The sequence below is a fragment of the Trematomus bernacchii genome, unplaced genomic scaffold (genome assembly GCF_902827165.1).
Source record: "Trematomus bernacchii unplaced genomic scaffold, fTreBer1.1, whole genome shotgun sequence".
Classification (NCBI taxonomy): domain Eukaryota; kingdom Metazoa; phylum Chordata; class Actinopteri; order Perciformes; family Nototheniidae; genus Trematomus; species Trematomus bernacchii.
The window spans coordinates 1,001,961-1,019,327 of record NW_022987577.1 but is presented as its reverse complement, the minus strand read 5'-3'; the positions used below and the strand labels follow the sequence as shown (position 1 = coordinate 1,019,327).

General features: G+C 39.9%; 1 protein-coding gene across 1 annotated transcript in view; it reads left to right on the top strand.

Annotated features, from left to right (window-relative positions):
• LOC117479802 (voltage-dependent calcium channel subunit alpha-2/delta-4-like) overlaps positions 1-17,367 on the top strand; it is a 97,981-nt gene that overhangs the window by 69,491 nt on the left and 11,123 nt on the right. The window contains 4 exon segments of the mRNA XM_034126886.1: positions 641-702; positions 5,430-5,444; positions 7,243-7,287; positions 7,393-7,455. Coding sequence (XP_033982777.1) covers positions 641-702; positions 5,430-5,444; positions 7,243-7,287; positions 7,393-7,455 — 185 coding nt within the window.

Genomic DNA, 17,367 nt, shown 5'->3' with positions numbered 1-17,367 from the left:
GTGTGTGTGTGTGTGTGTGTGTGTGTGTGTGTGTGTGTGTGTGTGTGTCTGTCCTGTCTGGGCATCTGTCTTTCTGTCTGTGTGTGTGTGTGTGTATCTGTCTGTCTGTGTGTGTGCGTCTGTCTGTCTGTGTCTGTCTGTCTGTGTGTGTGTGTGTGTGTGTGTGTGTGTGTGTGTGTGTGTGTGTGTGTGTGTCTCTGTCTTTCTGTCTGTGTGTGTGTGTGTGTCTGTCTGTGTGTGTGTGTGTGTGTGTCTGTCTGTCTGTGTGTGTGTGTGTGTGTGTCTGTGTCTGTCTGTGTGTGTCTGTGTGTGTGTGTGTGCGTGTGTGTGTGTGTGTGTGTCTCTGTCTGTCTGTCTGTCTGTCTGTATGTCTGTGTGTGTCTGTGTGTGTGTACGTGTGTGTGTGTGTGTGTGTGTGTGTGTGTGTGTCTCTGTCTGTATGTCTGTCTGTATGTCTGTGTGTGTGTGTGTGTGTGTGTGTGTGTGTGTGTGGTGTGTGTGTGTGTGTGTTGTGTGTTGTGTGTGTGTGTGTGTGGTGTGTGTGTGGTGTGTGTGTGTGTGTTGTGTGTGGTGTGTGTGTGTGTGTGTGTGTGTGTGTGTGTGTGGTGTGTGTGTGTGTGTGTGTGTTCTATTTTTTAGTCAATTGGGATCCAGATGTCCTTGGATATGCTGGAGAAGAGGCTGTGGGCCATCGCCAAGCAGGTGAGGAGGAGTCACGTCACATGATGCCCGAATGAAAAGGACACTAAGGACATGATGATAAACTCTTATAACTTCAACTCTAACCCCCAAAACACAAACACAACCCTGACCCCCTGGCAGACAGAGTTACTGAGGGGAATTCACAAAGGAATCCGGGTGATTTTGCCAGTGATTCGACAAAATAAGGCTTTACAGAGAGACTAAATTCACCCATAACCGTCCTGCTAAACAAAAAGCTTCTAGCAGTTCCTGCAGATATTGAGATGAGGTTTTCTGCAGACTCAGGGCGCACATGTGACTCCTTTCTATGCAAAACACCTCAATGCACAAATTATCAAAGGAAATCCTGGTTCATGGGGCCAGCAAATCTGACAAGAAAAGACTTAGTATCTCAATCTCTAATAATGACTTAGGCTACTTTCACACGGGAACGTTTGCGTTTATGCACAGTATGCGTTTTCAAAAAAGTCTTCCGTTCACATGCATTCGTTTCATTTAACGTGTCTGTTCAAACGAGACCGCTGGACACGCTGTAGTACATATGCCGGGACTGTAAGTGGCGCTGTAACTTCCGCCACAAAATACACCAAAAGCAGCGAAGAAGACCCCGGAGCAGCCCCGGAGCAATGTTGCCATGGCTACCCTTCTGTTTATGCCCCGCTGTGGATTTAGCAACATGTAGTTCATGTAATTCTCCATGTCCACTTGTTGCTGATGGTTGTGGTAGAGGAGCTGTAGATGTTGCACTAACATCTGTAGCATGGTCAGTAGCAGTAGCACTAGCAGTAGCTACTGACAGTAGCTACTGGCCATGCTACAGCACTGAGCAGCAGATGCGGGGAGAGGCGGGGCTATCGCTATTTTTTTCAGGAAATATTCGTATAGAGGCGACTTACACGGACTCGTTTGACCCCCCAGAGAGTTTCGTTTGCAAATCTATCCACCTTGGGACCCGTTATCGTTTGTGGGGTCCGTTTGTTACGGCCTCGTGTAAATAATAGGGCTATACGTAAGAGAACTATGCAGATACAAGCCGTTTACTTCTCGTGTAAATGTGGCCTTAGTATCTCTAATAATGACTTAGTATCTCTAATAATCAATCAATCTTTATTTCAGACTCAAGGTCCATATCACATACAAAAATGACAAGATACACATCAATAACTAAGATTAAAAGCTAAACATAAAACAAAAAAAACAAACAGATAAAAAACATAAAATCAGTCCAATCACAGCTAGCCACACATGCTCACTGTCTGTGGAGGCTGTTGCGCCAATGTCTCCAAGTCATGGGAGAGAACCGAGTAGAACTCTTCACAGGGTTAATTAAAGTCGAGATAACATGATTGTCAGAGTCTTCTTGGCGACACATGAATTTGTACATTACATTTCTTAAAAGGGCTTGACAGGTAGGTACCCCCAAGTTAACAAACAGCTGGCTGGCACTGTGCCATCTTGGTACCCTCACCAGTAACCGTAAAGCATCATTGTATGCAACTTATAGTTTTTGCAAGCTTCTAGCCTTGTAGTTACTCCACAGGTGAGCCGTGTGCAATGGTGTACAGAAAGCTTTCAAAAGTGACACCTTGACATCTACAGAGCACTTGTGAAATGTCCGCCATGAAATATGTTTGCCTGGGCATACAGTTAATAATGACTTAGTATCTCTAAAAATGACTTAGTATCTCAAAATAATGTCATAGTATCTCAAAATAATGTCATAGTATCTCAAAATAATGTCATAGTATCTCAAAATAATGACTTAGTATCTCAAAATAATGTCATAGTATCTCAAAATAATGTCATAGTATCTCAAAATAATGACTTAGTATCTCAAAATAATGTCATAGTATCTCAAAATAATGTCATAGTATCTCAAAATAATGTCATAGTATCTCAAAATAATGGCTTAGTATCTCAAAATAATGACTTAGTATCTCAAAATAATGACTTAGTATCTCAAAATAATGACTTAGTATCTCAAAATAATGTCATAGTATCTCAAAATAATGTCATAGTATCTCAAAATAATGTCATAGTATCTCAAAATAATGTCATAGTATCTCAAAATAATGTCATAGTATCTCAAAATAATTCATATATCTCAATAAATGTCTAGTATCTCAAAATAATGTCTAGTATCTCAAATAATGGCTTAGTATCTCAAAATAATGACTTAGTATCTCAAATAATGTCATAGTATCTCAAAATAATGGCTATAGTATCTCAAAATAATTGACTTAGTATCTCAAAATAATGGCTTAGTATCTCAAAATAATGACTTAGTATCTCAAAATAATGTCATAGTATCTCAAAATAATGACTAGTATCTCAAAATAATGACTTAGTATCTCAAAATAATGACTTAGTATCCTCAAAATAATGGACTTAGTATCTCAAAATAATATCATAGTATCTCAAATAATGTCATAGTATCTCAAAATAATGTCATAGTATCTCAAAATAATGTCATAGTACCTCCAAAATAATGTCATAGTATCTCAAAATAATGACTTAGTATCTCAAAATAATGTCATAGTATCTCAAAATAATGACTTAGTATCTCAAAATAATGACTAGTATCTCAAAAATAGGGCTCTGGTTTCAGACAGACGGGTTGAAAAGAGGTGCTGCAGCACAGGCAGTATGAGAACAATAAAGAGCTTCTTGAACATGAAAGGAGACGTGTCAGAGAGGTACAGAGATGTTAAAAAGCCTATAATGTGATGTTTAAATGGAGCTAGGACATTATTTCACATCACTGTTTGCCGCTCGGTTAAACCAACGTTCCACTCAAATCCACAACAACTTGACTTTAGACTTTAGAGAAGAAGGGAGGAACGTTTCTGCACAGAGAGTCTTAAGAACAAATGACCCAGTAATAATCCTCCAGATTCAGAGGTCATTCTTCCAGTTTTGGTTTTTCCCTCATCAGGGAGCAGAACCCATTAATGGTGTGAATTAAATCCCTTTTAATGTTTTGGTTATTTGAAGATTAAAGATGAAGCTGCTGGATTCGACCCTTCAGAGACCAACGGGAAGATTAACGCTCCGTCACTGTTTTAATATGATTTAATTTCCTTTTGATTCTCCCGTTTAAAAAAGCTTAAAGATTAAGTTTAATCAACTGTCTAATTATAGACCAGTCTGCCCCCTGTACTGAAGCTAACATGCTACGCTAGCATGCAGTTATTAGTAGATATGGGGATGTTAGCATGCTACATTTAACAATTAACTCAAAGTCCACTTTTGTCCTCAAGTAGTGTTTAAATGGGTGTCACGTCCCAACTAGGGGAAGAGGAAAGCGACACACACCAGTTGGAATTGGTCATAATTATAAGGAGTTTATTAAATAACAGGTTAACAAAATGGAAGGCACGCAACCTGAAACAAACAAAAGGGCCAAAAGGACGTAGGTTTAAATGAGGAACCAACAAAGGAAGGACTCTTCGGAGCCTAATTAAACACAAAGAAATAGATACTAACAAACAAAATAGCAACAAAACAACCCTCACTATCAAAGTGGTACAAACTAACGAAAGGAGACTGTAGGAGAACACAGCTATACTAGAGGACAACAGTCAACATAACACTAAACTAATCTAGACGCCAATAATCACAACAATACTAATACGGACCACGCGAGGTAACCACTGTTCACAGATGTGTCTACAGTCAAAGAGCGAGTAGCGAGAGGCGTCTGTTCACACAGCAGAGCCTCCCGACTAGTGATGTGTCGGTCTCGAACGAGCCGATTCTTTTGAACGGCTCTTTGGTACGAACGAGGGGAACCGAGTCCTACTTGGTGAGAGCCGTTCTTGTTATCGTTCAATCGTTGGTCCGCACTCACTGCCTGCCAAAATCCACTCGCCTTTTAAAAAGCTTGATTTTGTTCCCCAAATGTATTCTGTGAAGACCCGCCCCTACTCTGATTGGTAGGTTTCAGCACGAGGAGTGAGATGGGGTGTGTCTTAACGGAATACGCGAGAGAGAGAAGTCATAACAAGTGGTACAGGACAGGTAGACGACGTGTTGCTATAGCAACTCCAAGCTACCCCCTGGCGCCGCGCCTGAACGGAGCCATAAGATCCGGCTCCCTTCAAAGAGCCATAATTCCCATCACTACTCCCGACAGATAGTTGTCCACCGGCTTTGTAGTCGTCTCCGGAAGGTGTGCTGGATGTGCGCTGGGATTGGAGCGCGTCGGGCCCGGCATGCTCCAATCACAATCTTCGGGGCGGACCAGGAGATGGGTAGGCCAATGACGTCAGGGCAACCTCACAGCTCATTTACATAGAACAACAGGCAAAACAGAGTTAACAGGACCGGGGAGGCGGCGGCCGTAACAATGGGCATCAATCTTGCGTTTTGTATATATGTTGGCGAAGAATTGACTGGAAGTTGTTAATAAGCAGAATTAACTGAAAAAGGGCGACGGACACTTTTAAGATCAAGCATTCAGTCAGAAAGAAAAGACAGACGCAATGAAAAAAATTAGATTTAGAAGAAACAAACAAATGAACAGGGTCAGAGTCCAAGAAAAACATTTCCTCTGGAGCCTTCCTAACAGTAATAACCGATACACAGACCAGTTTAGACACACTTTGCTCCTGTTCTGTATCCGATGAAGTATTGAGAGGTTGTTTAAATGTGTAAATAGTTTAATGATTCTTGTTTTATTATCTCTCTTTTCTCCTCATCTTCCTCGACTCTTCTCCTGATTCCAGCCCAGCGACACAGATGTGAGTAACTCTGAATATTCTGTTAGTTTGTGTGCAGGTAACCTCTCCTAAATGTTCCATCCTCAGACACTCTCTGAATATTTCCCTGTCTCTGTTGTTAATTAACCAGCAGGTTGAGTTTGTTTCCACTTTATTTAAAGGTCACCAATTATGCAAAATCCTCTTCTTCATGTCTCTTCTACATCAACATGTGTCCCCTCTTCTTCATGTCTCTTCTACATCAACATGTGTCCCCTCTTCTTCATGTCTCTTCTACATCAACATGTGTCCCCTCTTCTTCATGTCTCTTCTACATCAACATGTGTCCCCTCTTCTTCATGTCTCTTCTACATCAACATGTGTCCCCTCTTCTTCATGTCTCTTCTACATCAACATGTGTCCCCTCTTCTTCATGTCTCTTCCACATCAGCATGTGTCCCCTCTTCTCCATGTCTCTTCTACATCAACATGTGTCCCCTCTTCTTCATGTCTCTTTCACATCAACATGTGTCCCCTCTTCTTCATGTCTCTTCTACATCAACATGTGTCCCCTCTTCTTCATGTCTCTTCTACATCAACATGTGTCCCCTCTTCTTCATGTCTCTTCTACATCAACATGTGTCCCCTCTTCTTCATGTCTCTTCTACATCAACATGTGTCCCCTCTTCTTCATGTCTCTTCTACATCAACATGTGTCCCCTCTTCTTCATGTCTCTTCTACATCAACATGTGTCCCCTCTTCTTCATGTCTCTTCTACATCAACATGTGTCCCCTCTTCTTCATGTCTCTTCCACATCAGCATGTGTCCCCTCTTCTCCATGTCTCTTCTACATCAACATGTGTCCCCTCTTCTTCATGTCTCTTCTACATCAACATGTGTCCCCTCTTCTTCATGTCTCTTCTACATCAACATGTGTCCCCTCTTCTTCATGTCTCTTCTACATCAACATGTGTCCCCTCTTCTTCATGTCTCGTCTACATCAACATGTGTCCCCTCTTCTTCATGTCTCCTCTACATCAACATGTGTCCCCTCTTCTTCATGTCTCTTCTACATCAACATGTGTCCCCTCTTCTTCATGTCTCTTCTACATCAACATGTGTCCCCTCTTCTTCATGTCTCTTCTACATCAACATGTGTCCCCTCTTCTTCATGTCTCTTCTACATCATGTGTCCCCTCTTCTTCATGTCTCTTCTACATCAACATGTGTCCCCTCTTCTTCATGTCTCTTCTACATCAACATGTGTCCCCTCTTCTTCATGTCTCTTCTACATCAACATGTGTCCCCTCTGTGTAAAGAGACTCTGAAAGTTTCAGGAACAAAGATTCTCTCTCTTTTGATCCATTTCTATAAAAACTTGTCTGAAAATGAGCTGATCAGATTTTGGCCACTTTATGATGTCATAACGATGTTTTGTCTTGTGTAACCATTAGCCAATCAGCAACCAAGGTAACCCCCCCCCCCCTTATCACCTGAATCTCCTCCAAGAGCACCATTGAGTTCTTTTTAACCAAATCTCTCTCAGAGGGGCGTGGGGAGGGGCTCCTTATTTTCATCTAAAGTAACAGACAGAGAATTAGCACTTTGGAAACAGGGCTGAAACAGAGGGGATTATGGGTAATGCTGCAATGATCTGTTTGGTGTTTCAGCCAATCAGAGACAGGTTCTGGATATATCTGAGACCTGTAATATATTGATGAAAAACAGTATAATAGGGGACCTTTAAGAGTTTCTTACTCTAAGTTTGACTCTCTCTCTCTCTCTCTCTCTCTCTCTCTCTCTCTCTCTCTCTCTCTCTCTCTCTCTCTCCACCTCAGTGTTCCACCATCGAAGGAGTTTGTCCTCTGAGCTGTGAGAGCCTCGTGAGTATCTGATCCTCAACTAACATCTGACTCCATCTTTAAAACATTTAGAAAACACTTCTTCTTCTCCCTCTTCCTCCTCCTCCTCTTCCTCCTCCTCCTCAGGATCTGAACTGTTTCCTGGTCGATAACAATGGCTTCGTCCTGCTGTCCAAAGAGAGAAACGATGTAAGTTAATTCAACTAAGTGAATCTGTAAAAAGACTCCGTTACAAGTTAAAGTCCTGCATTGGAGAAGTAAGTAAAATCAGCTAAATGTATATAACATATTAAACTAAAAATAACTAAAGCAGTAAAATCTAAAACTGTTTTAAAAAAAGAAAATCACTCAAAAAATTCCCCAAAAATAGGAAAATAAATTCAATGTTTAAAGATGCCAATAAAGAAATCCCCGATGAGATAATTGATTGATTTGACGGAGCTGTGTATTCAACCTGTAAAATAAGTGTATAAAAAGAAGTGAAAACTAGAATAACGTGTAACAATTCTTAAAAAATGCATTTTGTTGCATTTTTTTATGGCAAAATTATGAATAACTTAGTCGTCATTTTAAGATATTTTTCAGAAAATGTCAATTTAACAATCATCAAATAACGTTTTTTTTCTTATCGGTCAGATTCATGTGTTGTCTTTGGGTTTTTAACAGTTGGACAGGACACGTGATGGCTTTAACTGCTGTCACATTTTGGGTGAAAAAAGCGTTTTTTAAAATCCTCTGTAAATGAAACGGGACTCTTTAACCTCCGGAGAGACAGGAAGTAGATTTCTGTGACTCAGGACGAGGTTTTCGTGGATCATTTCACAAACAACATCTGGACGCCTCGCAGGGTTTAAGGACAGTTGCTTTTAATCTGTGTGTGTGTGTGTGTGTGTGTGTGTGTGTGTGTGTGTGTGTGTGTGTGTGTGTGTGTGTGTGTGTGTGTTGTGTGTGTGTGTGTGTGTGTGTGGTGATGTGTGTGTGTGTGTGTGTGTGTGTGTGTGTGTGTGTGTGTGTGTGTGTGTGTGTGTGTGTGTGTGTGTGTGTGTGTGTGTGTGTGGTGTGTGTGGTGTGTGTGTGTGTGTGTGTGTGTGTGTGTGTGTGTGTGTGTGTGTGTGCTGCAGGTTTTATTGCTCTTGATAAGTGGAAATGTATCTGAAAACAGTGACTGTTGAGGATTTAAAGACTCGAATACATTAATGTCAAGTAAGATTTGACTATGCTTTGTTCTTTTTATATATTATTTGCACATTTAAAGGGGGTTAACAGGTAGAAAACAATATGATACCGTATAATTGCCTCAATTGTTATCAATCATGTTCAAAATTAAGGGGTTATTTGGTACATTTAGAGTTATTTTAACCATTTAAAACACATTTAATTCCACAGATAATTTACTGTAGATATCTATTAGTTGACATTTTCTTGCTTCAAATGATTCGACAAAGACAAAACAAGTAAGCAAAAGTTGTGTACGTCTTAGAAATCAACATCATTTTAACACCCTGTCTGCTCTGATTGGTTAGCTGGCCGGATCTGTTGTGATTGGTCAACCGCTTAGAGATGTCCCGCTTCATTAGCCAAGTTAGGGTTAGTTTTCCATAGTGATGTCACACTGTTCAGGAAGTAAACAAAGTTCCAATGAAGGCGTTTCAGGCAGGAAGGGAGAGAAATCAGATACATTTGGATAACAAAAAGTGTCCAGTGTCCAGACTGCTGTCCATCTGACAGCTGCTCGTTACCTCGGATTAACTGTTAAGAGCCATATTACTGAGGATTAATGCCACACACACACACACACACACACCCACAACACACACACACACACACACACACATTCACACACACACACACACACACACACACACACACACACCACACACACACACACACACACACACACACACACACACTGTTGATGGACAGGAGGACAGCAGCTGGATGAGGTTTATCTGTCGGGTCAAAAAGACCTCCACCCTAAACTAAAATCCTCTCTTATGTAATATCTATATACATAACATGTGATATATCTGAGCACGCTGTAAACAAAGAGTCACCTTTATTTATAGATAACATTTAAAAATAACCCACGTTGACCGAAGTGCTGTACAGACCAGAGCAGGTAAACATCAACACACAGCTCATAGATACATATAAACAACACACAGCTCATAGATACATGTAAACAACACACAGCTCATAGATACATGTAAACAACACACAGCTCATAGATACATGTAAACAACACACAGCTCATAGATACATGTAAACAACACACAGCTCATAGAAACATGTAAACAACACACAGCTCATAGATACATGTAAACAACACACAGCTCATAGATACATGTAAACAACACACACACACAGATACATGTAAACAACACACAGCTCATAGATACATGTAAACAACACACAGCTCATAGATACATGTAAACAACACACAGCTCATAGATACATGTAAACAACACAACATAGATACATGTAAACAACACACAGCTCAGATACATGTAAACAACACACAGCCATAGAACATGTAAACAACACACAGCTCATAGATACATGTAACAACACACAGCTCAGATACATGTAAACAACACACAGCTCATAGATACATGTAAACAACACACAGCTCAGATACATGTAAACAACACACAGCTCATAGATACATGTAAACAACACACAGCTCATAGAAACATGTAAACAACACACAGCTCATAGAAACATGTAAACAACACACAGCTCATAGATACATGTAAACAACACACAGCTCATAGATACATGTAAACAACACAAGCTCATAGATACATGTAACAAACACACAGCTCATAGATACATGTAAACAACACACAGCTCATAGAAACATGTAAACAACACACAGCTCATAGATACATGTAAACAACACACAGCTCATAGATACATGTAAACAACACACAGCTCATAGATACATGTAAACAACACACAGCTCATAGAAACATGTAAACAACACACAGCCTCATAGATACATGTAAACAACACACACACAGCTCATAGATACATGTAAACAACACACAGCTCATAGATACATGTAAACAACACACAGCTCATAATACATGTAAACAACACACAGCTCATAGATACTTAAACAACACACAGCTCTAGATACATGTAAACAACACACAGCTCATAGAAACATGTAAACAACACACAGCTCATAGATACATGTAAACAACACACAGCTCAGATACATGTAAACAACACACAGCTCATAGATACATGTAAACAACACACAGCTCATAGATACATGTAAACAACACACAGCTCATAGATACATGTAAACAACACACAGCTCATAAATACATGTAAACAACACACAGCTCATAGATACATGTAAACAACACACAGCTCAGATACATGTAAACAACACACAGCTCATAGAAACATGTAAACAACACACAGCTCATAGATACATGTAAACAACACACAGGTCAGATACATGTAAACAACACACAGCTCATAGATACATGTAAACAACACACAGCTCATAGATACATGTAAACAACACACAGCTCATAGATACATGTAAACAACACACAGCTCATAGATACATGTAAACAACACACAGCTCATAGATACAAATAAACAACACACAGCTCATAGATACATGTAAACAACACACAGCTCATAGATACATGTAAACAACACACAGCTCATAGATACATGTAAACAACACACAGCTCATAGATACATATAAACAACACACAGCTCATAGATACATGTAAACAACACACAGCTCAGATACATGTAAACAACACACAGCTCATAGATACATGTAAACAACACACAGCTCATAGATACATGTAAACAACACACAGCTCAGATACATGTAAACAACACACAGCTCATAGATACATGTAAACAACACACAGCTCATAGAAACATGTAAACAACACACAGCTCATAGATACATGTAAACAACACACAGCTCATAGATACATGTAAACAACACACAGCTCATAGATACATGTAAACAACACACAGCTCATAGATGCATGTAAACAACACACAGCTCATAGATACATGTAAACAACACACAGCTCATAGATACATGTAAACAACACACAGCTCATAGATACATGTAAACAACACACAGCTCATAGATACATGTAAACAACACACAACTCATAGATACATGTAAACAACACACAGCTCATAGATACATGTAAACAACACACAGCTCATAGATACAAATAAACAACACACAGCTCATAGATACATGTAAACAACACACAGCTCATAGATATATGTAAACAACACACAGCTCATAGATACATGTAAACAACACACAGCTCATAGATACATATAAACAACAAACAGCTCATAGATACATGTAAACAACACACAGCTCAGATACATGTAAACAACACACAGCTCATAGATACATGTAAACAACACACAGCTCATAGATACATGTAACAACACACAGCTCAGATACATGTAAACAACACACAGCTCATAGATACATGTAAACAACACACAGCTCATAGAAAACATGTAAACAACACACAGCTCATAGATACATGTAAACAACACACAGCTCATACATACATGTAAAACACACACAGCTCATAGATACATGTAAACAACACACAGCTCATAGATGCATGTAAACAACACACAGCTCATAGATACATGTAAACAACACACAGCTCATAGATACAAATAAAACAACACCACAGCTCATAGATACATGTAAACAACACACAGCTCAAAGATACATGTAAACAACACACACAGCTCATAGATACATGTAAACAACACACAGCTCATAGATACATGTAAAACAACACACAGCTCAGATACATGTAAACAACACACAGCTCATAGATACATGTAAACAACACACAGCTCATAGATACATGTAAACAACACACAGCTCAGATACATGTAAACAACACACAGCTCATAGATACATGTAAAACAACACACAGCTCATAGAAACATGTAAACAACACACAGCTCATAGATACATGTAAACAACACACAGCTCATAGATACATGTAAACAACACACAGCTCATAGATACATGTAAACAACACACAGCTCATAGATACATGTAAACAACACACAGCTCATAGATACATGTAAACAACACACAGCTCATAGATACATGTAAACAACACACAGCTCATAGATACATGTAAACAACACACAGCTCATAGAAACATGTAAACAACACACAGCTCATAGATACATGTAAACAACACACAGCTCATAGATACATGTAAACAACACACAGCTCATAGATACATGTAAACAACACACAGCTCATAGAACATGTAAACAAACACACAGCTCATAGATACATGTAAACAACACACAGAACAAAACTCATAGATACATGGTAACCAACAAACAGCTCATAGCTACATGTAAACAACACCCAGCTCCTAGTACATTGTAAACTAACACACAGCTCAATAGATACATGTAAACAACACACAGCCATAGATACATGTAAACAACACACAGCTCATAGATACATTGTAAACAACACCCAGCTCAAGAACATGTAAACACACACAGCTCATAGATACATGTAAACAACACACAGCTCATAGATTACATATAAACAAACACACAGCTCATAGATACATATAACAACACACAGCTCATAGATCCAGTAACAACACACAGTCTCATAGATACATGTAAACAACACACAGCTCATAGATACATGTAAACAACACACAGCTCATAGATACATGTAAACAACACACAGCTCATAGAAACATGTAAACAACACACAGCTCAGATACATGTAAACAACACACAGTCATAGAAAATATAAACAACACACAGCTCAGATACATGTAAACACACAACAGCTCAGATACATGTAAACAACCACACAGCTCAGATACATATAAATAACACACAGCTCAGATACATGTAAACAACACCACAGCTCATAGATACATGTAAACAACACACAGCTCATAGATACATGTAAACAACACGCAGCTCATAGATACATGTAAACAACACACAGTCACACACAGGATGAGTCAAATGCTGGAGATCACATCGTCACAAATCTGAAGAAACTCATGAAAAGTTGACTTTGTAGAGCCAGTGTTTCTCACAGGACAAACGACACACATATGGTGATGCTATGATGCATTGCTGCAGATTGAACTGGCCAACAGTTTGTAAAGAGGTTAAAATGAGCACAACTTTAAACAGCAGTAAACTTCTGGACATTTTGGGGTAAATATCCAGAAGAATTGATTAAAACAATGCTAGATTTAGTCACTTTTAGAGGCAGTGCTGCTAGCTTCCAACCCTCAGGAACGGCGCCTGTCGTTCCACTAAAAATAGTTTAATAGTTAACTCTTGCTGAGTTTCTCCAGTCTAACTAGCTTTGAGCTAAGTTGAGCAGCAGCAAATGCAGAGTTTGTCCAACAGACAACCCAGTCTCACGGCATTTCGTGTTATTAGTCACGAAATTAATTGAATCTATTGATTCGTGTTCACCAACACGATGTTTGCATTTTTTTCCGTGTCACACAGAACGATTTTAAAAGCAATGTATTTCTATTGCTAGTATGTTTCGTGCCTGCACCGCGTCTTTTTGTCCGGTCGGGTCTTGGAAGACCAGAAGCTGTGTGGTTCATAAAAACATTTTCTTACTCAATATCTTACCCTAAGCCTAACCCTAACCCGTTTATTTTAAATTGTATTATGTCTGAGTTTTTTTGCCGTCCGCAAGGAAAAGAAATGGCTCAGAGCCTCAGAATACTGAAATCTGTATTTAAAAAAAAAAAAATGTCCTTCCAATTTGTTATTATTTGGTGCAGGCACGAAACATACTAACAATAGAAATACATTGCTTTTAAAATCGTTCTGTGTGACACGAAAAAAAATGCGAAAATCGTGTTGGTGAACACGAATCAATAAATTCAATGTGTGACTATAACACGAAATGCCGTGAGACTGGGTTGAAACAGAAGGCTACAGGATACAGGCTACAGGCTACAGGCTACAGGCTAAAGGCTACAGGCTACAGGCTAAAGGCTACAGGCTACAGGCTACAGGCTACAGGATACAGGCTAAAGGCTACAGGCTACAGGCTAAAGGCTACAGGCTACAGGATACAGGATACAGGATACAGGATACAGGATACAGGATACAGGCTACAGGCTACAGGCTGCTACAGGTTACAGGCTACAGGCTAAAGGCTACAGGCTACAGGCTAAAGGCTACAGGCTAAAGGCTGCAGGCTAAAGGCTAAAGATTACAGGCAACAGGCTAAAGGCTACAGGCTAAAGGCTACTGGCTAAAGGCTACAGGCTACAGGCTAAAGGCTACAGGCTACAGGCTACAGGATACAGGATACAGGCTGCTACAGGTTACAGGTTACAGGCTACAGGCTAAAGGCTACAGGCTACAGGCTAAAGGCTACAGGCTAAAGGCTGCAGGCTAAAGGCTAAAGGCTAAAGAATACAGGCAACAGGCTAAAGGCTACAGGCTAAAGGCTACTGGCTAAAGGCTACAGGCTACAGGCTACAGGCTAAAGGCTACAGGCTACAGGCTACAGGCTACAGGCTACAGGCTAAAGGCTACAGGCTGCAGGCTAAAGGCTACAGGCTAAAGGCTACAGGCTAAAGGCTACAGGCTACAGGCTACAGGCTACAGGCTACAGGCTACAGGCTACAGGCTACAGGCTACAGGCTAAAGGCTACAGGCTAAAGGCTACAGGCTACAGGCTACAGGCTACAGGCTAAAGGCTAAAGGCTACAGGCTAAAGGCTAAAGGCTAAAGGCTACAGGCTACAGGCTAAAGGCTGCAGGCTAAAGGCTAAAGGCTAAAGAATACAGGCAACAGGCTAAAGGCTACAGGCTAAAGGCTACTGGCTAAAGGCTACAGGCTACAGGCTACAGGCTAAAGGCTACAGGCTACAGGCTAAAGGCTAAAGGCTAAAGGCTACAGGCTGCAGGCTAAAGGCTACAGGCTAAAGGCTACAGGCTACAGGCTACAGGCTAAAGGCTACAGGCTGCAGGCTACAGGCTACAGGCTACAGGCTAAAGGCTACAGGCTGCAGGCTACAGGCTACAGGCTACAGGCTACAGGCTAAAGGCTACAGGCTACAGGCTACAGGCTACAGGCTACAGGCTAAGGCTACAGGCTGCAGGCTACAGGCTGCAGGCTACAGGCTACAGGCTAAAGGCTACAGGCTAAAGGCTACAGGCTTAAAGCTACAGGCTAATTCTGCTTTCAGAGTGAGGCGGCATGGTCAGAATTGAACATCTCTCTTTATCTTTCACAAATTGGCCTACTTAAAACGGCCACTTTAGGATGATTAAATGGTGAGTTTCAGGACATAAATCTATCTTGTGCATCTGCTGGAGGGGAGATGCTTTAATAAAGTGTTTTTCTTTTTAAATGACTGTAACTTCTAACAAGAACAGATTATCTTTAGTGAGATTAATTAATGTTAATAGTACGTGTGTGATCAGTAAGTACAGCTTCAGCGGCAGATTGTAAATATCTCACTGTAGCTCGTTTTTCATCGTTTGCATGTCTGCCAGTCCTTACTAAGCAGATATTATGATAAAGTGCTTCCTCCACGTTCTGCTGAGCTCTGGACTTTGCAGGAAGTTTTTTCTAGTGGAAAAACACCCAGAATCCTCCCTGGTGAGGGGGTGCAGCTCGTATTGTTTGCAGGGCACGGTAAATATTTAATCAGGACAGAAATGAAGTCGCTGCTGACTAAAAGAAATGTGTCGTAGAGAGGAAGGGCAGCGAGAGAGAGAAAGAAGCAAAGATCCTGTCTGAAGACTGCAGGTCACTCTGAGAAACACTAAATATTATCCACAATCATGTACTATACTATAACGAAGTGCCCTTTTAATGCATCTTTATACTACTACTAACTACATTTCTCAGTTGTATTTACTTTTTGAAATGACAGTCATTCATCCCCATGTATCTCCAGATGATTTTGAATGTGTGTGACAAACTGAACAATAAAGTATTACAATCATTCGGATAATCAAGTGAAAAATGTCCGAAATAAATTGTTCAAGATACATGGAATATGTCAACAAAAATGTGCAATAAAATATATTTACATAAAATGTCTGAAAAATGGAAACAATCATGCAAACATTGTCCAAAGGAACATGCAAACCATGTCTGAAAAATGTACAGAATATGGTGCATTGCTGCAGATTAACTAGCCAACAGTATATAAAATGAGTTACAATAAATACAATGTTTAACAGCAGTAAAGTGCTGCAAAACATTGTGAAAATATCTTCAAAAATATGTGAATTAAGACTAAATATTACAAGAATAATGTAGGAAAATAAATCCCTAAAATGTGTGAAATATGCCCAAAAATGTTCCAAAAATATTTGTCAAATGGTCTGAAATGTGTCGAAAACGTAAAAAATACCAGAAATATTATGTGAAAAACTGTGGTAAAATAATTTTGAAAGGATTAAGTGAAAACTTGTCAGAAAGTATTTCAAAACCTTCTGAGAATTATGGGAAAAGTTTCCAAATCAATGCAAAATAAATTGACAAATTCTAAGAAATTATGTGGAAAAAAGTCAGAAAATATCCTTAAAGAAAATTGTGAAACATGTCCGAAAACTTTCCCAAAACAAATTAAGAATATGTCTAAAAATGTTCAGAAAAGATGCAGGATTTGCAGCTGTAGCAGTGCAGAGCGTCTGGCAGGAGTCTAACCGGCTGCTGATATATTTGAGTTTCCTGCAGCACGTTTACCCTCTGCCCCCCGTCGGTAAACAGAGAGTCATGTTTTTATCCTGACGTTAATACTCAGCATCCTGACGTTAAACCTCCGAGGATTGTGGGTAAAATCCACCGAAGGAGACAAAGTGAGAGCAGCCGAACAGAAAGAGACAAAATGCTCTGAATAATTCAGATGTGCTGCAGCCGAGGGCGAGACTTTAAATCTCACTTGAAATCTCACTTTAAACCATCTGTTTGTGTTCTGCTGCACCTCTCAGCTTCCTGCTCAGATAACAACAACTACAAGTGTTAAGTGTACACATTCAATTCATCACAAAAACATGCCACACGGCTGGTTCCTGC